The sequence below is a fragment of the Diabrotica undecimpunctata genome, chromosome 2, assembly GCF_040954645.1.
Source record: "Diabrotica undecimpunctata isolate CICGRU chromosome 2, icDiaUnde3, whole genome shotgun sequence".
Taxonomy (NCBI): Eukaryota; Metazoa; Arthropoda; class Insecta; order Coleoptera; family Chrysomelidae; genus Diabrotica; species Diabrotica undecimpunctata.
Genome location: NC_092804.1, coordinates 60,399,234 through 60,419,892, shown reverse-complemented (window position 1 = coordinate 60,419,892; position 20,659 = coordinate 60,399,234). Strand labels below are relative to the sequence as shown.

The 20,659-nt window shown below is 31.7% G+C and overlaps 1 protein-coding gene across 2 annotated transcripts in view; it reads left to right on the top strand.

The window, feature by feature from the left end:
* The window catches only part of Lgr4 (Leucine-rich repeat-containing G protein-coupled receptor 4), an 832,616-nt gene that overhangs the window by 587,914 nt on the left and 224,043 nt on the right, over positions 1-20,659 (top strand). For both annotated transcript variants that reach the window (XM_072523012.1, XM_072523013.1), the window contains one exon: positions 6,568-6,639. In XM_072523012.1, the coding sequence (XP_072379113.1) occupies positions 6,568-6,639 (72 nt within the window). The remainder of the gene's footprint in view (positions 1-6,567; positions 6,640-20,659) is intronic.

The following is a 20,659-nucleotide window of genomic DNA, read 5'->3' as shown; positions in this document are numbered from 1 at the left end:
TTTCAATCACTTTTTTCTTAAACTATTGGACTCACTTATATTAAAAAAAAAAATTTTTACGATACTAGCAGTATTAAACAATTTCATCTACTTAAAAAAGTCTTACATTAGCTACAAATATATACTAATTATTCTTCCTTGTCCTAGATGTTAGCAACATAAAAGGACATTTCCATATATTTCAGCTAATTCTTCACAAATTACACCTTTTAGACCACACTCCATACGATAAAGAGTAACATAAGCTGCCTAATGCATACGTCATCTTCTTAAACATGACCTTCATCAACACCAGTAATTTACATCTTTTACATCCAATATTAAATAATTATAGAAAAAATTTTTAAATTCCAACACCTGGATTACTGTTATCATTTTAACATCATCAAAGTTTTTTAATCTTTTGGCTGTAGTGATATAATGTTTAACTAACACTGTTTCATGATTCATTGACATTTTGTTTTTGACACCGCTCATGAGTATTTCATCAATCAGTTGCCAACCGTAGTCCGTTTGAAGAGGTTTACTCTCCGGACACTGGAACTCACTTAAGCATGGGTGTATGTTACCTGAAGTAAAATCTAATTAAAATATTAAACATCATATAATATCATAAACATCATGTACAATCTTTGGTAACATTTTTCATTTTAAAGGGTTTTTACCCAAATATTTTGGTGGCTCAGGCATGTTAACCTGTAAGTATAACCATTTTATTGTTTTTAACCTTAGTCAAAATTTTAAACCACGTTTGCTGTAACTAAATGGTTTATACTTATTTTAGGCATTTTAACCTGATGATGGAACAGTTGTTCCGAAAACGTTCGTGCTTGTAATGTTGGCCTTTTAAGGGTTTTTATAAAATAAAATATACCCACATACAAAGACTAACCTCTTTTTTTTATTTTAAAATGATTGAGAATTATTTTTGTATTAACTTTAGAGGCCTAAAAATTGGACAAAGCCGATATACCAGCGAAAATCAATAGAATCAAAAAGGAAAAGACAGTTAAGATTTGATTTCACATTTGATTAAGCAACCGTTTATACATATTTCGGCCTAATAGGCCTCATCAGAACGGCTTTAGCAGTCGCTCTGAACGTGAAAATAAATCTTTTCTGTCTTAGAAAGCAACTCTAACATGGCTTCGTATAGACGCAAATAGCGACATCTGATAATAAAATACGTAATCTAAGAGAGTCGCTAATAACATCTTTATCAACGTCTGTTTTGCCTTGCAATTTTCAAAAGGCACAGATTAAAGCGAAATTCTGAATTTGGTTTCGAAAATTAGTTTACGGATTTTATCAACAGAATCAGTTACAAAGGAGATAGTATATAATGGAGGTCGCATTTGAGTTTATAAAAAATTTTGGATCATCCTGTAAAACATAAAATATTTAATAAGAAAATACGCACTCTTAACATCAATGAGTATCACACGTGCCTTATAATAAATCTGCTTGATCTGTCTTGCATCAATCCAAAGTGATTATTAAATATTTCAGTTTTTTCGCATATTAACCTATGAATTACACTCTCTTTCTCTCTCTCTCTCTCTCTCTCTCTCTCTCTCTCTCTCTCTTTTTTTTTTTCTCTCTCTCTCTTTCTCTCTCTCTTTCTCTCTCTCTTTTTCTCTCACTCTATCTCTCATATTTTTATTGTGTAACTAAGTAGTTTGATGATCCTGTAAATTGTGATTTAGAAGTAATGACTGCTTCTCTCGACTCTCGACGTCAAGATGGTTCCATATTCTATATTTTTAATAAATACCTTTATTTGCAAATTTATTGCTATTTATCCAATAATAAGCATGATCTAGTCCAAAGCATTTTTCTGTTAATACTTGCCACCACTTCCCTGTTTGTAATTTTGATCACTATTGGTCTCACTCTCTCTGGATATTATTATATAATGGATATAATATTTTGGATAACTCTATTATTTGTTATAATTGATGGATTCGACCGTTTCTTGATGGAAATTCATTTTATGTAACAATAAAATACTGAAAACTTTGTTTTTAAAACTTTCACAAAATTTATTTTAAACTCTTATCACTACAGCGGTTTCGGCTGATTGCCTTTCTTAAGTGATCTATTTTTGGCATGCGTTTACACTTTATAGTCTCTAATGAAATAGGTTGAGGAGAAAAGAATTATTTGTTTCTTAACTTAGTTCGATAACTATCCTTTCTTCTTAATGTACCTTCAGTACCTTCGGGTACTGGCGCTATAGTTTCTTACAAGTTTAGTTGCCTCGGTGTCATAGACCAGGTGGGTCTAAAAAATGGAAATAGAGAGTTGTTTTTTTTTATTTTGTAGGAATTTACAATAGGTAAATATATTAAGACGCAAAAAAAATTATTTAAACTTTATCAAACTAAACCAAAAAATTGATTTGAATAGTTATTGAAAAAGAAAATGCAATGTGTATTAATTGTTCCTTATAAAATAAAAATAAATAAACGTCACACGATAGATATAGCTTAAAAATATTATATGAATATAGATGCAGCAAATAGCTACAAAAACAAAACGATATACTTTTATCGTAGTTTCCTACAGTCCTGACTTATACCTGTGATATGCTCCAAACACATAAATGCATTGCATTTGTAGTAGGAAACACGAGCTAATATATTCTTTCTCCAGTCGCAGTATATGCACCTTCCAGCAAGTAATGGCATTTCTTGATTTTCCGGTGCATTACTTTGAGTTACTTCCATAAGCCTCATCTTCAGCGTCCTCGGAAGATTGCTAAGAGCTGTTCTCCTTTTCAACTGTGGATGAAGCAATGCGTTTCCTAATTGTCTTAATAAATGTCTTAGCCGTATATTTGTGTCTGCGTTGATTGCTCTATATACCACCTGAGTATTGATTCCTGCAACATTTAATAATGTGTAGGATATCACCATGGGCCATTTTCTGCTATTCCGGGAGCAGGTGTAACTAGCGCACAACTTATCTACAACGTCGACAACCCCTTTTGTATTATTATAAGTACTACTATCATAATGATGGTGCATGCTGGATATTTAAATCACATGTTTGCGTTGCTTTGGGATATAAGAATTGATTGTGATTTGCACTATCTTAAAAGCACATCACTACGTTTGTTAGAAAATTTATTTGGGCCATCGGGTTGAAATCACACGTAGACTTCCATTGAAGTGTAAAATACTTTTGAATCACAAACTGCAAATATCTTGAGTCCGTATTTATTAGGTATTGAGAGAATGTACTGACGGAACGAACAATTTTCTCTGAAAGCAGGGAGCATCTCATCAATGGTAGCAAATGCTAAATGAATATAATTATTTTGACAATTTTTTACGAACTGTTCAAACACCACACAAATGTGAGTTAGCTTGTTAATTTTTGACTGCTCTGCACGTGTTTTTTATCATCAAGCCTAATGTAACGAAGAAGAAATCGGAATCTTTGTAGAGTCATCGTAAGATAAAAAATTTCTAGACTAAAACCATTTCTCCTCCAAACATCTTCTACGCATGTACAATTACAGTGACCTAGCCCAGGTAAATACAAGAGTCCTATACACGGATTTCCATTTCATCAGTGAGATTAGCATTTCGCTCTCGCGAATAGTTTTCTTGAATGGAGGCTATAAATTTATTTATATTTTCCACAATGATACCAATTATCCCGCCATCCAAGAAATAATTCCAAATCCCGACAGCGTCCTTTAGTACTAATCATTAGTACTTTTTGTAAGCCCTGATAAGCGAATTATTATGTTATCCTGTCTTGTTCTAGTGGATCTTGACTTGTTCTAGTGAAGGATGCTTCTTAGAGTGTGTTGTAAGGTTCTAGTCCAAAATCATAAAAATTTAGCATGACTTCCTAATACATACTCTAGTTTTTGAACATACCTATACAGAAAAGGCGCAACTGTTTTATCCGCATCTGATATCTCTTGTTCTGATTAACTATCGTGATTTATGACTTCCTCACAGTCCTGTTTCTCTTCCTCTGATTTAATTCAATATCACTATTATCTAGTCTTACTTCTTCTAAAAGTTTTTGCAAGTAAGCTAGCCCGTGCTCGTAATCGCCAATTGCTAAAATCTAACAATCTTTTAATTAGAATTAGAGAAATGTACAAATATCTAAAAACTTACCTCAAAATATTTTTATAACGATTTTGGGGGCGCGGGTCTCAGACACCCAAAAGCTCGTTTACTATACCACACTATTACACTGTAATAGTCACACGGCGACTAACCGTCAGTCACAACGGTACATGAAGGTACTGAAACGTTCGATTCCATACAATAACCTGTTTAATAGCAACATAAAAAACAAGTCTACCCGGTCTCTCATACAGTAACTCCACTACCCACAGGTTGATGTCTTTCTTTTCTGATATTTATCATGTATTTAACTTTATCATCATTAATGCCCTTACAAATCTTCTTAAATTTTTGCCGAGTTTACTTTTACCTTCCATTTTTGTCGATCCTTGGCCACTATTTTCCATTGTCTCACTGTCATTTTCTGCAGATTCTCTTTGACAGCATCTTTCAACCATCTTTTAAGTCATTCTACAGATATTCTTTATCTGGTCTTTTCCACAACACATTGTTTATAAGGGAATTGTAGTAGACAGTAACGAGTTAACTTCCATAAACAGAGTTAAGTTCCTAAACCATCTCTAAGTTTAAAACGACCATTTATTTTGTTTTATCATCATCTACTTTTAAACCAATATTTAATGCACCTTTTTCAAAACTCTACAAAAACTTTTAACGTAATTGTGCTATTGCATCTACGTCATCCGCAGAAGCAAGAATGATCTTTGAACCTCGAGTCCCCGAGCAGCGAAGTGTGGTTTGATTTTCGAATAAATTTAGGAAGAAAGTATTTGATAAGATTCTGAAACTATTTTATTGTGGCATGTCTAAGTTAAATATTAAATACTATGTTTGTATGGAAATAACACAGAATTGATTGTAATGACAATTACATTTTACCTAAAAAATTAGACGTTTTGAATTCCGCTCCGGAAATCTTTCTCAGAAATGATTAATAAATAATTTTGTTGAAAAACGGTGTATATAACCGCCAAGATTGTGAACAAGGTTATGATCGTCAAAAAAATTTGAAGTTGATTCACTTTTTCCCACGGTGTTATAGGCAACAGCCACATTTGGCTGAGAAGATGTGAGAACGAATGTTTTGCCCCATTCAAAATTCAAACTCTGATTAATCTGATTATTCTAAGTATTTGTATTGATAAAATGTGATGTAAATGTTTGTATGTGTGTACATTTTTCCTATTTAGTGAACGTGTGTTGTGTGTTGCATATGTATTGTGTATGATAGAGAATTACGTGTATACATGGTTTCTTATTCCGCTATTGTTGGTATATTCTTGTTGGTGACTTCTTCTTTAAGTATTGACAACCATAGCTTGTTTTATTCTGCTAATGGGTTTACTACACTTTTTTACATTGAGTAGAATAAAGGGTACTTTTTTGATTTTTTTTTTTCATGTCTGTTTCTTTCATGACTATTGTTGCATTTTTCCATTATTCTTTATGTTCATTGTCCTACGCATGTTTGCATATCTGTGATCTGTCGGATCTCTCTTGTATGTTGTTTGGTTTGGTTTTGGGTAGGATAGATTTATAAATACATAAATACGAGCTGTTATACATAGGCCATACTATGGGTCCAAAAGCTGGAAAAATGTTTATTTAATAAAGTTTTTATTTCTCATATGCAGAAGCATCGTTAATCATGCAGTCCAAATGGTTACTGACCATCGTCTTTGTTGATTTTTTTTACGTAATAAATTTGGAGTATGGAGAGTTTTTATCTCTTTTTAAACATGAGTTTCTCTCGATGTAACTTGAAAACTTGTTTCACTTCAACAAAACAAAAAATTTGCACTTCTTGGACGTCGAGAGTAAGATGGCGTTTTCTTTTATTTTTCTCTGGGATTTACCTGTTTTCAGTAATCTTTGATCAACTCTTCACATAGTTTTTGCATTAGAGTGCCGTGTATCTGAGAATTTTACAGCAACAGTAGCACAAGTTTAAAGATTAAATTTTAGATCTTTGTTTTTTATCAATAACTCAGTAACCATGAACAAAGCACAATATTTTTTTCTTATGATTTAATTTTAGTACACAAATTTATATTCAGAATGGACTGGCGTCAAGTTTCAAGGCATCAAGTATAATTTATTTATTGGGGCTTCAAAAGCAAAATTAGATAAAAAGGATAAGCCATCTTAAAAATAGAGAAAAAAATTACTACGAAAGGACTGAAAGAACTAGACAGTAGAGGTAAAGCAATACAAAACGTAAAATAACATGGGAACAAACAGCTTTTGTAAAAAAATAGGAGCGAGTAAATAAAATTTAAAAAGCAAAACATTTATGGTAATGATTATTCATGTCGTTACCAAAATTAATATAAATTCAGGAAAAAATGCGTAGATTCTTTTATGAATACAAGGTTTTGGTATATAATTTTATTTTTTATATATAGCATAAATTTTAGAATTAAGTTTGTCACAAATATTTTTTTTCTTTTAGCTCACTAATGTACAACGATATTTCAAAAATACATGATGAGGCATTTTCCAGCTTGGGACACCTGATTGAACTGTAAGTAGCTTTTGTTGAATTTTTTACTTACAATTATACCGGTTTGACCACTCAAAAGTTTCTACCCTGATATTTGACAATATTTCATCATCTTCTACACAAAAATTAATTAAGCACAAACTAAAAATTAATTAAGCGAATTATAGAAGCACTATACATAAGATCTAATCTTAACTGTCTTTTCTAAAAAGTTAATTGTTTGCAAAATAGATTGTTGAAAATTTTATTTATAACTATAATGTATAAATACTTAAATTGCTTAATACTTCATAACCTTTTCTACGAACAATAACAAAAAAGTAAAATTTAAAAAATATATATTTATTAAATTGAAATTGTTTAAACAAATTGCTTTAAACAAATTTATTTTTATGATCTATGCCTTGAGGCATAAATCCTTTTGTCCTTTTGTGAAATCGGCCTCGAAGGCGGATGAACCAAAGATTTGATCAACGGTATAAGGATGAGGAAGCACAAGTAAAGCAAACACTCCATTAAAGATCCACAGCGATACGCCCTAGTCAATCAATCATGGCAATGCCAGAGAAAAACCTGTTATTCTAGGGCAATGCTCAGTACTAAAATAAATTCCGAAGTAAGTCCTCCGATCGGGTCTCCGGGAATGACAGTTTTAAGTTTACCAAAAGATAATAAATTGAAGTGCAGAAAGAATATCAGAACCTGCACATGGAATTTCAAAACTTTAAACAAAGCAGGAAAAATCCACAATGCAATACAGGAGATGAAGAGAATGCATATTGAAATCATGGGAATATCAGAAATGAGATGTCCAGATTCTGGAGAAATACAAATAGAAGATCACAAGGTATATTACTTTGGAAAAAGTGATGGATCACATGAATATGGAGTCGGAATAATCGTAACACCTAAGGTTGCCAAATGCGTTACTAACTTTACACCAATATTAGAGAGAGTGATGTTACTATAATTAGAAGCCAACCCTATTATTATAAACATCATCCAAGTCTACGCTCCCACTGCAGACAAAGAGGAGGAAGAAGCAATTGAGTTCTATCAGAACATCAACAGTATCATATAGAAAATTCCTCGACAGGAAGTTCTCATTATTATGGACGATCTTAATGCCAAAATTGGAGCTGGAGATAAGACACAGTACATTGGAGAACATGGAATTGGAGTCAAAACCGAGAGAAGGGACCTCCTAAAAAAATTCGCAGAAGACTCAGAACTAGTTGTCTCTAACACCTTCTTCTAATTACCACCTCGCAAGCTGTACACGTAGAAATCCCCTCAAGACAGACCCGGGAGAATTGTTAGGAATCAAATAGACTACATTTTAGTAAATAAAAGATTCCGAAACAGCTTTACATCTGTCAAGACTTATTCTAAAGCAGACTTAGAGACAGACTACGTTCCACTGGTGGAAGTATTTCAAGTCAAACTCAAAACAATGTAGAAAAGGTAAGCACAATCATACGACCTACGTATGCTAAAAGACCTTGATATGAGGATGAGAGTCCAAGCCACGTTAAACGAGCAAAAGACTGCAATTAGAGACGAAACGAATGAAATAGTGCAAAATGTAAAGGATAAACACCTAAAGACAGGATAATGTATAATGATAAAATGTAAAGGATAAAATAGATTAATGAAGAAAAAATCATGGATGTCCGATAAGATCCTGAAACTAATGGACGAGAAAAGAGAAGCCAAGAATGACCCAGACAAATATAAAACTATAAACATTTTAATAAGAATGAAAATCAGAGAAGCGAAAGAAAAAAAGCAAGAGAAAGATGCGAAGAAATTGAGACTCTGCAGTTAAAGTATGATAATCACAATGTACATAGGAAAGTTAAAGAACTCACAGGGGGACTAAGACGAAGGCAGAAAGGAAATATAACTTATTCTGATGGAAACATCATCTTGGACAAACAGAGTAAAATAAGAACGTGGAAAGAATATCTGAAAACCTATTTAGAGACCAAAAAGAAAACACCTTTGAGCTAGAAGAAGAGGTAAATGATGGACCAAAAATATTATAGCAGGAAGTTTATTCCGCAAGAACACAGTTAAAGTATGGCGAAATGGCAGGCCCTGATAATACACAAGCAGAACTACTTAAACTAATGGACAACGAATCAATAGCAATAATCGCAAAGATATTTGGCAACATATACAACTCTGCAGAAATACTAACAGAATGGCTGAATTCTGAGTTTATTGCACTTCCAAAAAAAATTACCGTACTATAAGCCTCATGAGTCATCTCCTAAAATTGTTTCTAAAGATAATTCATAAAATAATCTACAAGCTGTGTCAAAGTCAAATTTCCCCCAACCAGTTCAGGTTAACAAATGCTGTTGGTACTAGACAGACTTTGTTCTCAGTACAAGTCTTATTCCAGAGATGCAGAGATGTCAACTGCGACGTATACGCATGCCTGGTTGATTACGAGAAAGCTTTTGATCTAGTACAGCACGCTAAGATATTGCAAATACTAAAAGAAACAGGAATTAACAACCAAGATCTGAAAATAATTAGAAATCTTTACTGGAATCAGACAGCAAATCTCAGAGTTGAAGGTGAACACACTGGCTATGTGAAAATCATGCGTGGAGTGAGGCAAGGCTGTATTTTGTCTCCTCTAATCTTCAATCTTACTCTAAAAGAATATTTATTGAAGCTTTGCACGAAACTTAAAAAGGTATTCTACTAAATGGTTACCGGCTAAACAACATCGGATTACTTAGAACACCTACAAGTTCTTATGGACAAAATCACGTATTAGAGTCAACAATATGGACTCAATATAAATGTTAAGAAGGCAAAGCTTATGATAATTAGCAAGAAAAGGATAACAGAAGGCTCTACGTCAACCAATCCCCTGTAGAAAGAGTGACGCACTACAACTACCTTGGCACCATAATAAATGAGGAATGGACCAACTACCAGGAGATTAGAGCACGCATCGGAAAAGTTAGATCCACCTTCAATCTGAGGGGGGCCTTCTTAAAGAGTTATAAACTCTCTCTTAATACAAAAGTAAGAATGCTGCTATGCTACGTCTTCTCTGTCCTTTGATGCTTAATGATGCTTAATGCTTAAGATCCCGTGGACTGACCGAGTCACAAATGAGGAGGTCCTCAGACGAACGAATAAGAACCGAGCATCTTGGTTAAAGAACCTCAGAAACTGGTTCAATACAACATATGTGCAGCATTTCCGCGCTGCTGCAGATAAGATAAAGATTGCCATGACGATCGCCAACATTTTTATGCACATCAAGAAGAAGATGCCGCGAGGTGCCTTAAATTAAAAAAAAAAAAAACATAAATTTTCGTTGATGTTGCGACGAACGCAACCAAAGATATTGCGACTTTTATAAATTTAGTTTTGTAAATGATAAAATCGAGAGGGTCTAAATCGCTTCGCTTTCAAACTTTTATCTTTTTCGTAATATAGACGGCTTACTTTAAAAGGAATCATTTCAAAAAAATTGTCCAAACTTGAAGTGTTTTAAATGGTTCTTTTTAAACTGCTTATTGTTTATAAACAAAGCCCGGTAAATTTTTGAAACAAAAATTGAATAACTAGAGTTTTTAGGGTCGTAGGGCATTATATTTTTTGTTGAATTCGTGTAAAATGTCCAACGTGGTAATTAAAAAAAATTAACTTCCTACATGTTATTGCGTTTAAGTTTTTTAGTTGTTTATTAGCTAAAAATCGCAGTACTTTTCTAATCTATTTTATAATATTTAACATAAACTTTTATTTGGTAAATTATTTAATTTGATAAGATACGACTCTCTCTTCATTTTGGTGCTTTTAGAATTCATGTAGACTCAATACTTTACACATAATAACGTTTTAGATAATAAAAGTTTTTGGGATACATAATTTCAATTTTGCAATAACTATTAATTAAAACTTTATAAAGCTGAATATTTGTGATATTGTACTTATGCTCACGCATAATTAGAGTTTTTTGTACATTTTTAGAAAAGTTATTAATGATTTTTAGAAAATCGACTTTTGAACCTATTTTTGCAATAATTAAGTAACCAATTGACAAAAATATCGTTAAAACCATCACTTTAAAAAAATTTCACGATTTTTTGGTAAAATTGTCATTTTCTGTATATTTGCCGGTCTTTACCTTCAGTATTTAAAATGAAATAGCGAGCTTACATTGTTTATATATTGTTTATAAGTAAAATATTACGTTTAATATTTTGCAGATTTTGTTTATTACACATTGTTATGACCAAATGTATCAGAAGCAGTTGTTAGATACCTGTATCAACGAGTGTCATCGAAAAATCGTTAGTTTCCTGGTCTATATACATGTGCCAGCAGTTTAAGTTTTACAATTTACAAAAAAAATTTTATGAAATACTAATCCATGCAGAATGTAACAAAGTGGCATTCGTTAGCGTAATTTGGGTAAAAATACATGTTTTCGTAATGACTTACCTTTTTCATACAGAGGATTGTAATTTGTTACTCGGGATTTTTCACATATTAATTTGTTTACGTGGGAAATACGATTTTTGTAGTTATTAATTTAGCAGTCAGTATTTTAGATAATTAATTTATATTTTAGTTTATAGATAAAGTTTGTAGAAAACTACATTAGTATCAATCCAGATTTTTAACACCATAGTATAATATTACACTGTTACGCCTTTTTGACGTTCATTAAAAATCACTGATAGCTAAATGGCAGCAATGTCTAACATGAGATAGACTAATTTGCCTTCTTTACCTTGATATAACAAATAAATCATTTTATACTGTCTAAGAATACAGTGTAGAACAATCAAATGAAAGAAATTCCTAATTTTAATAATAATGCATATTCAAAACAATCCTGAAATAGGTTAATTTTAAATTGTGAAACTATATAAATGTAATATTTATGTAGGTACCATGTTTCATTTCTAAATGTTACTCTTATAGTGAGTTGTCAAGCTATAAATGTTGAAATAGAAAATATTAGCTTATGAAATATCATTCATAACAAAGTAACAAAGTAAAAGGAAAAGATCCAAGTGGTTGAATGTATACCAGAGTTTCAAAAAACTTACGTAAAAGTAAATACTTCTGGTGTATAATGGTATATTTTATTAATAAAAATTATTGAAGATTTATCCAAAAGGATTACAAATCTTCAAAACAAATTATCAAAACAACTGTCAAACTTAGTGTGAATTTTGGGGTTCTCCCGGAAAAATATTAATTTTTGACGGTTCTTTAAAGATATTTTAATTGTGTTAATTAATTATTAATCTTCCCGAGGTTTGATAAATTTCGACTGATTATTGGTAAATAAATAAATTTGCGTTTGTCCAGTCAATGTGAAATAAAAGTGAGCTCTAAGTGAAGTGAAAATGTTTCCAACAGGGAACGGACCAGGATCAAGTGATTTTAAGTACGCTACAGTGCAGTTTCCAACTATAATACAGAACGAGGCTACAAACCTAATACATCCGTATCACCAAGGAAGTCAAATAAATACTCAAGCTCAATTGTGCATCACAATTGTGCTCAAATCAACCAACAGTAAACCAAATGATACCTTTTGATAATTATTAACAACAATATCAGGTACAGCCAATAGTTGCCCAACAAACCAACTTTTCTCATTCTGTATCAAACTTTTAAGCTAACTTAAACTTAAACAATCATCCAGAAACCCAAAATGGATATGATTCGATCATATCCATTCTATGATGAAGAACATGAAGACAAGACTCTCACAATAATAAACACCAATTCAAAAGAAAAAGAAGCTCCAATTACACTCTCAAATAGGTTTCGATCACTTCCATAGGAAAACTTTGTAAATGCTAAGAATAAAAATCTACCAATCTTAAAACCCCCTTTAATTTTTATATATTGCGTGAATGAGTATACAAAAAATAATAAATAATTTATCTTAAGCAGTAAAAGTAGAAACTTACTTTACTACAGCCTTAACAAACAACACAATAAAAATTTAATCAATAACACCTGAATCCTACAGAAAACTAATACATCACGTAAGTGAAGAAAGCATCGTCCACCATACATACCAACCTAAGAAAAAAAGAGCATACAGAGTAGTTATTCGAGACCTACACCACTTCTTTCCGATAGATATAATAAAAGCGGAAATTCAAAACAGGGGTCATAAGCTAAGGAACATTAGAAACAGATTGAGCCGTAAACCATTACCATTATTTTTTGTGGACTTCAAGCCTCAAACAAAAAACAAAGAAATATTTGAACTACAGTATATACAACATTGTAAAATAAGGGTAGAACCACCTAGAATTAAAAGAAATATACCATAATGTATACGATGTCAAGAATATGGTCACACTAAAACGTACTATGCAAAACCATATTTGTGTAAAATCCGCTGAATCACACAATACAAAACACGCCAGCAACTTGCACTCACAGCAACGGAGACCATCCTTCTAATTATAGAGGATATTCTGTTTATCGTGAAAAACTACTAAATTAATGTCTACTACTAAATGTCAGATATAATGACAAATCAAAGCAAATTACCATTCAAAATCCTGTCAACAGTCCCAATGTAAATATACCTATCTAACATCATGCTCATAATTTCAACACAATCAGTTATAGAGATGCTGCTATTGGAAACATAAATGATGATAACAAAAATAACACGAATTAGCAGATAAACTACCAAATTTCCTAAAATAATTTAAAAATATATTCTCTCAACTCTTAAACCAAAATAGCATGATTTTAATCATGTTAACTACAGTCATTAACAAAATAACAAAATAGCTTTCAAGTCATAACAAATCGCGTGGAAAGCTAATGGCATTTCAAACCATATACTAGAGATATTACTGTTTTTAAAAATGAATAATGTAGACATTCTATTAATATTTAAAAGCCATGCCACACAAAGAACGGTTACTATACTGTGTATTATGCAAACTTTATTATTAAATCAAAAAATTAAACACTATGTAGTCCAACCATAAATTACAAAAAAAAATACAAGCAGCAATCATTAAAATCCAAACAAAAATCTCTCAGTGTAGCATCTGTCTACGCCCACCTAGACATCCCATTTCAAGCGAAGAGTATCATGATTTCATTAAAATTTTTGGGTCCAAACTCCTAGTAGCAAGAGACTGGAATGCCAAACACACCACATGGGGTTCCAGATTAATCACGCCCAAATGTCGAGCATTAATGAATATCGTTTAACAAAATAACTTAAAATACTTAAGGAAGAACCTACTTACTATTGGAAGAACCAATATACTGGCCTACAGATCCCAACAAAATTCCAGATTTGGTAGATTTTGCAGTAACAACGGAATAGCTAACATTCAAAGTGCAATGGGGTCAAACTTTGATTTAACATCAGATTACAGCACAATAATAATAACTTTAAGCACACACATAATAATATGGAGAACACCACCATCCAAACTCACAACTAAAGAAGCAAACTGCGATGTTTATCAAAAAATAGACCAGAAAAGCTAGATATTAGAATAAAAGAAAACCATGATGTAGAGAAAGCAGTAGACCTTTTAACAACAGGTTTACAAACAACAGGATAGGAAGCAACACCAAAACAATATAAGAGAACTTCTAGCAGAAAAAAAAAAGAACTTGACGCATATGACACCAAACGAGAAATACACTAAATAAAACGTACCTTTTATAAAAAAAAAGACAGGATAAGTCATAGACTAAATAGAGCATTACATGAAGAAAAAACGACTTTCCAGTTTTATGTTTGGAATCTGAAGCTGGAGACTTCTGGAGAAGTGAAGCAAAATGAATTACTTATATTATTGGGAGATTTTAATGCCAGAATAGGAGACGAAGTAATACCAGGAATAAAACAAAGGTTTAATGAAAGAGTTATTAATTAAAACGGAAAGAGAATGGTGGAATTCTGCACATCAAACGAACTAAGGATAACCAACACATTTTTTGATCATAAAATTGAACACAAATACACTTTTGAAAATACAAGAGGACCTAGACAGACAAACAGAAATATTCACCATAAACAGATAGTGGATGTGAGAAGTTTGACGTCACCCAATGTGGGAAGCGATCACTATTTGGTACTTGATAAAATTAGATTCAATGAAAGATGGAAAGAGAAGCTTTAACAAACCAATTCAGAGGAAATAATAAAAATAGAAAATTTAAGAGATGACTCCATAAAATCATTATATTAAAAAAGGCTAGAACATAAAGTACAAATGGAGAATATCGAAAATGAAAGCAATATAGAGACTAGCTGGAGAAAACTTAAGAAAACTATTCTGTATGCTGCCCGAGAACATATGCTGCACTTGGAACAAAAATAATCAACAAAAAGTGGTCAACGAAAACACCATGGTTTACACTAGAGGTTAAACAAAAAAGTCACCAAAAAAAGAAAGCTTTCCTAAAATATAAGTTAGAAAAAACGAATGAATCATATGAAGAATATAAAAGAATAAAAACTGAAACTCATCAAATGGTAAGAAAAACAAAAACAGACTACTGGGAAACATTAACAAAAGGACTAGAGATGGATTTCTATGGACAACAGAAACAAGTATGTTGCTTAATAAGACAACAAAGAAGCGAAATGAAAGAACTAGTTAAAATAGAATACATACAAGAGGATACATGGGTGGCCTTCCTGACAGAAATGTTTAAAAAACAAAACGAAGAACCTTTACCAGAAACGCCAAATATAATAACTGAGGAAAAGACCGAAATCTGCCAAAACGATGTAAAAGAAGGAATAAACAAACTAAAAAAAAAAAAGTCACCAGGAGAAGATCAAATACCAAATGAACTCTTAAAATATGGAGGTGATCATCTTGTACAACAACTGCAACTTCTTATTAATAAAATAATCACCACGAACAGAATATCAGATGAATGGAGGAGAGCGATCATGGTGATGTTCTTTAAAAAAGAAGATAAGAAAGACCCCAATAATTATCGAGCAATAAATCTATTAAATACAACACTCAAATTGACAACAAGAATAATAGCGACAAAAATAAATGAACTAATATCTCTGCAAGAGGACCAGCAAGGATTTCGGACAGGAAGATCGTGCACGGATGCAGTTTTTGTAATAAGACAAATAAAAGAAAAGTCGCTGGAATACAACAAACCAGCATATATGTATCTAATAGATTTAAAGAAAGCGTTTGATAGAGTGAGAATTCGGGTAGCGATACATTTATTATATGAAAAGGGAATATCACTGGATTTAGTAAAAACCATTAAGAATCTATATAAAGATAACATAGCTATGGTAAGATGTAAACGAAAACTATCGCAACCTATCAAATATGAAACTGGCATTAGACAAGGAAATTCGCTAAGCCCATTAATATTTAATCTGATAATGGATAAATTCATAAAGAAAGTTAAAAAAAGAAGAGGATATAGAATGATAGAAAAGGAAATAAGGATAATATGCTACGCCGACGACGCCATAATAACAGCCGAAAATGAAGATGACCTACAAAGATTAATTAAAAAATTTGAAGATACGGCGCTCATATACAATATGGAGATCTCAACAGAGAAAACTACAGCGATAGTGATATCAGCGAAACCGAGAAGATGTAAACTAGTCGTTAATAACAAAATAATAGAACAAGTGATGGAAACTGAATACTTGGGAATAAAACTGTCAAGCTACTGAAAAGTGGAAGAAGAAGTACAAAAACAAGTGAACATGGCAAACAGAGCAGCAGGATGTCTCGACAACACAATCTGAAGAAACAAGTACCTCACAACGGAAACGAAAACCAGGATATATAAATTAACAATAAGACCGATAATGACGTACACAGCGGAAACAAGAGCAGATACGGCGAAAACACAAAGACTACTGGAAACAACAGAAATGAAAGTCTTACGAAAAATAACAAACCAAACTCTAAGAGACAGAGTAAGAAGTGAGGAAATACGAGCGAGATGTGGTATAGATGAAATAAACGCGTGGACCAAAAGAAGAAAAGTGGAATGGAATCAACACATCGAAAGAATGACAGAAAATAGAATAGTACGCATAGCAAGAGACAAATCGCCAAATGGAAGAAGATCATTGGGACGACCGAGGAAAAGATGGTCAGACAACGTCAATTGACGCTAAAAACCGAAGTTAAACAGACATTTTGCCTATTTATAAAGTAGGAAGAAGAAGAACATGTTTGGAACCTGTCACATGAAGACCACTCTATATGGAAAGCTACAAAAAAATTTAAACGACCGACAATAACAAGTTTACCTTTAAGAAGAACAGATATGGTCTGGGCCGCACAAATGCAGAAAAAACAACAGTATTCGCAGAGCATCTTGTAACTATATTCTAATAACGATGAAGACAATGATTTAAGTATGTACCTCGAAACTCCATGTCAACTATTTCTTCTTCTGACAACATTTACTCCGACAGAGATTTGACAAGAAATAAAAATGCTATATCATAAGAAAGTTGCTGGCTATGATTTGATAACAAGAGAATTACTTTACAAGCTACTGAGAAAATCAGTGGTGTTATTATTAATAATATACAACACTACGTCTTTGCTACTTTCCAATACAATGGAAATTTGCTCAAGTTACTATGATTTCGAAACCTAGTAAATCCGCAACACAAGCAAATTCATATCGACCTACAAGCCTACTCTCAATAATGTCGAAAGTATTAGAAAGGCTACTATTACATAAATTCGAGCAAGTTGTTTCTATAAACGAAAATATACCACAACACCAATTCGCATTTAGACGTAAACACTCAACCATCCAACAATGCTACAAAACAGTAAATATAATTAAAACAACTCTTGAAGAGTAAAAGTTTTGCGCTGGAATATTTCTGGATATACAACAGGAATTTGATAGAGTATGGCATAAAGGTCTCCTCTACAAACTGAAATTACACCTAACAGATCAACTATACTTTATACTAAAATCCTGTCTAACTGATTGCTACTTCCAAGTTAAAATCGAAGACAGCTACTCAAATTACCACATAATATAATCTGGCGTACCTAAGGGTAGTGTTCTAGGCCCATTTCTGTATCTTATATTTACAGCAGATGTTCCAACTATCAATGATACCTTCTTAGCTACTTTTGTCGATGACACTGGAATCTTGGCAGTGGATGTCGACCCTAACGTAGCATCACAAAAAGTACATTATCATTTAGACCAATTACAAAACTGGTTTAAGTGATGAAAGGTCAATGTTAATAACAGCAAATCAGTACAAATTTTTTTATAAAAAGAAAATCTACATGTCCACAAGTTTTTATTAATAATACTCCCATTACCATTAAACCAGTTGTCAAATACTTATGATTGCATCTGGATGAAAAACTTACATAGAAAACGCACATTACAACTAAACGGAAACAAGTATATTTTAGACTAAAAAAATATGAATTGGTTATTTAACAAAAGGTCTCAGTTATCTCTTAAAAATAAACTGCTTCTGTACAAAGCTATACTCATACCAGTTTGGTCATATGGAATAGAACTATGGGGCTGTAGTAAACCTTCAAATACGAAGATACTTCAAACATTCCTATCGAAAATACTCCGTATGATAAGTAAAGCTCTATGGTATGTATCCAATCAAACACTTTACAATAATCTGGACATCTCACTACTTAAGGACATAATAAAGAATCATTCAATAAAATATAAAAATCGCACCATTGATCACAACAACGAACTGATAAATAATTTATTCACCCAACCACTTGCCGAAAGAAGATTGAAAAGAGTATTGCCAGCAGACCTACCGCAACACTACTTAGAGAACCGTCATTGGACGGTAAATAACTCACGTTAATTTACTTAAAGACTATTTACTTTTTACTCTGTGTATAGAATCGATTGCAAACATGCAATGTAACAATAAAAAAAAATCTTCAAAAACGTTTTCGGTCCAGTAGGACCATCATCAGTGAAAAACTTGAAAATATATTTCGCTTTAAAATGAAAAAAACATAAGGTACAATTTTGACTGTTAAATTAAAAAACATGTGGAAAATACTTTCATATAAAGTAGTTGGAATTTGCTACGTAATTAGGTGTGAAAACCTTTGTATTACATGAAAATTATGGGTAATTTTAATGTTATAATGACACTAGGTCGATGTTCATATAACACTGGACCGAAAACAGAAACAGAACAGAATATTTGTAATCCTTTTGGACAAATTTAAAATAATTTTTATATATAAAATATACCATTATACATCAGAAGTCTTTACTTCTATGTAAGTTTTTTTTATCATTTATAAGTTAACAGCGACGTCTATTTAATAATTTTATTGTTTTCAAATTCAACAAAAAACTTAATAATAAATCAAATCATCTTTCTGGCGAAATTCATTACAGCACATTATGAACTTGAAAGGTAATACCGTTTAGTTCTTAATGAGAAAATATACAAAAACCATATGAGTATTCTTTTTATAAGATATCAAATAAAAAAGAAATATAGAGTTAACTAATAAGAGTTCTTCGGATAATTGAGTAAGAAGATAACACAAAAGCGCGGGGTGGATCTGCTTTTCTATTTCACAAACACATTTCTGGATTTATTGCCAACAACCCACGAAACAATAAATGAAATTTTAAAAGCAATTTGAAGACATGTACAAAAAAGGATTGAGTTTTCTTATATAGGGCTGTATTTTGTAAAGTAATAAAAAAAATTTTAGAAAACTGTTATCGACGTTACTCTACTTTAATTGTCCAAACTACATATTTTTATACCTTTTAAGAGACCTTTTTGTAACTGCGTATTTGAGTTACCTATTTAATGCGCGTGCACGTAAAAAATTACAAATTAACTAATTTTTTAATTGAATTGACTAATTTTTTAATCAAAAATTTGGGACAATTATCTAACATAAAAATTTACGACAAAGACATAAAACATATAAAAAAAACCCTAATTTTATTATGTATGAATTTGTATAGTCAATTAGAAATTAGTTAATTTAGAAAAATATGTTTAAAGTTAAACAAATATATAGTTTAAGAGAGCAACAAATATTTTTTCACAGAAAAATTTATACAATCATTAAATTTCTTTTGGATTTAGATTGCAAAATGTTTACATTATAATATTTATATTTAAAATTTTATATTACTTGTAAGGGTACCAATTTGTGTTGTGGTAAAACTAGCATTTATTATGTATTACATATTTTTTTATTTTATTCTTTAAGTGCACTTTTCTAAATTCTATTAACAATATATTAAATTGTAGAAAATATAAAAAGAAATTAAAATGCTATGAAAAGTAATTAAAAATTTTGTTTTTCTAAATTATTCTTTACTTCTTGGTACATTAAATACTTAACTAACTTACCTAATTTTGTAAACTATATTATTTTTTAAATATTGTTCAATGCTTGAAATTAAGTTTAAAAATTAGTAATGTTTTAATAAAATCCATAATATTTTGTAATATGAAAATTAGAGAGCATACTAAAAAAGGATTTTTACTTATGTGATGCCTATATATGAAACACACGGCATGTCAGAAAGACAAAAATGAGTGGGTCATCTAAAGACAGGTAAAAAAAATTGCGTATACGTGCGTAAGTAGCACACAAACCTCCTCCTCAATTTTTTCTCCTTCGTAGGGATGTAGTGGCGTCATGTAATTTGTTTGACTATTTTTGTCCAATTATCTCCCTCCTGTGCGTGTTGTTTTGCTTCAGAGAATGAGTAACCAGTCATCTCCTTTATTTGGTCCGACCATCGTACTGGAGATCTTCCTCTGGATCTTTTACCCGCTACGTTACCTTCAACTGTCATTCGCTCCATGCCTTCTCTTCTTCTAGTTGTATGTCCAAAATATCAAGTATGTATAGTGATGGTTGTGGTGAGTCTAGTTTTTATGTTAAGTTCTGCTAGGATTGAATTATTTGTGCAATGGGTGGTCCATGATATGCGCAACATTTTACGGTAGACCCACATTTCAAATGCCATTATA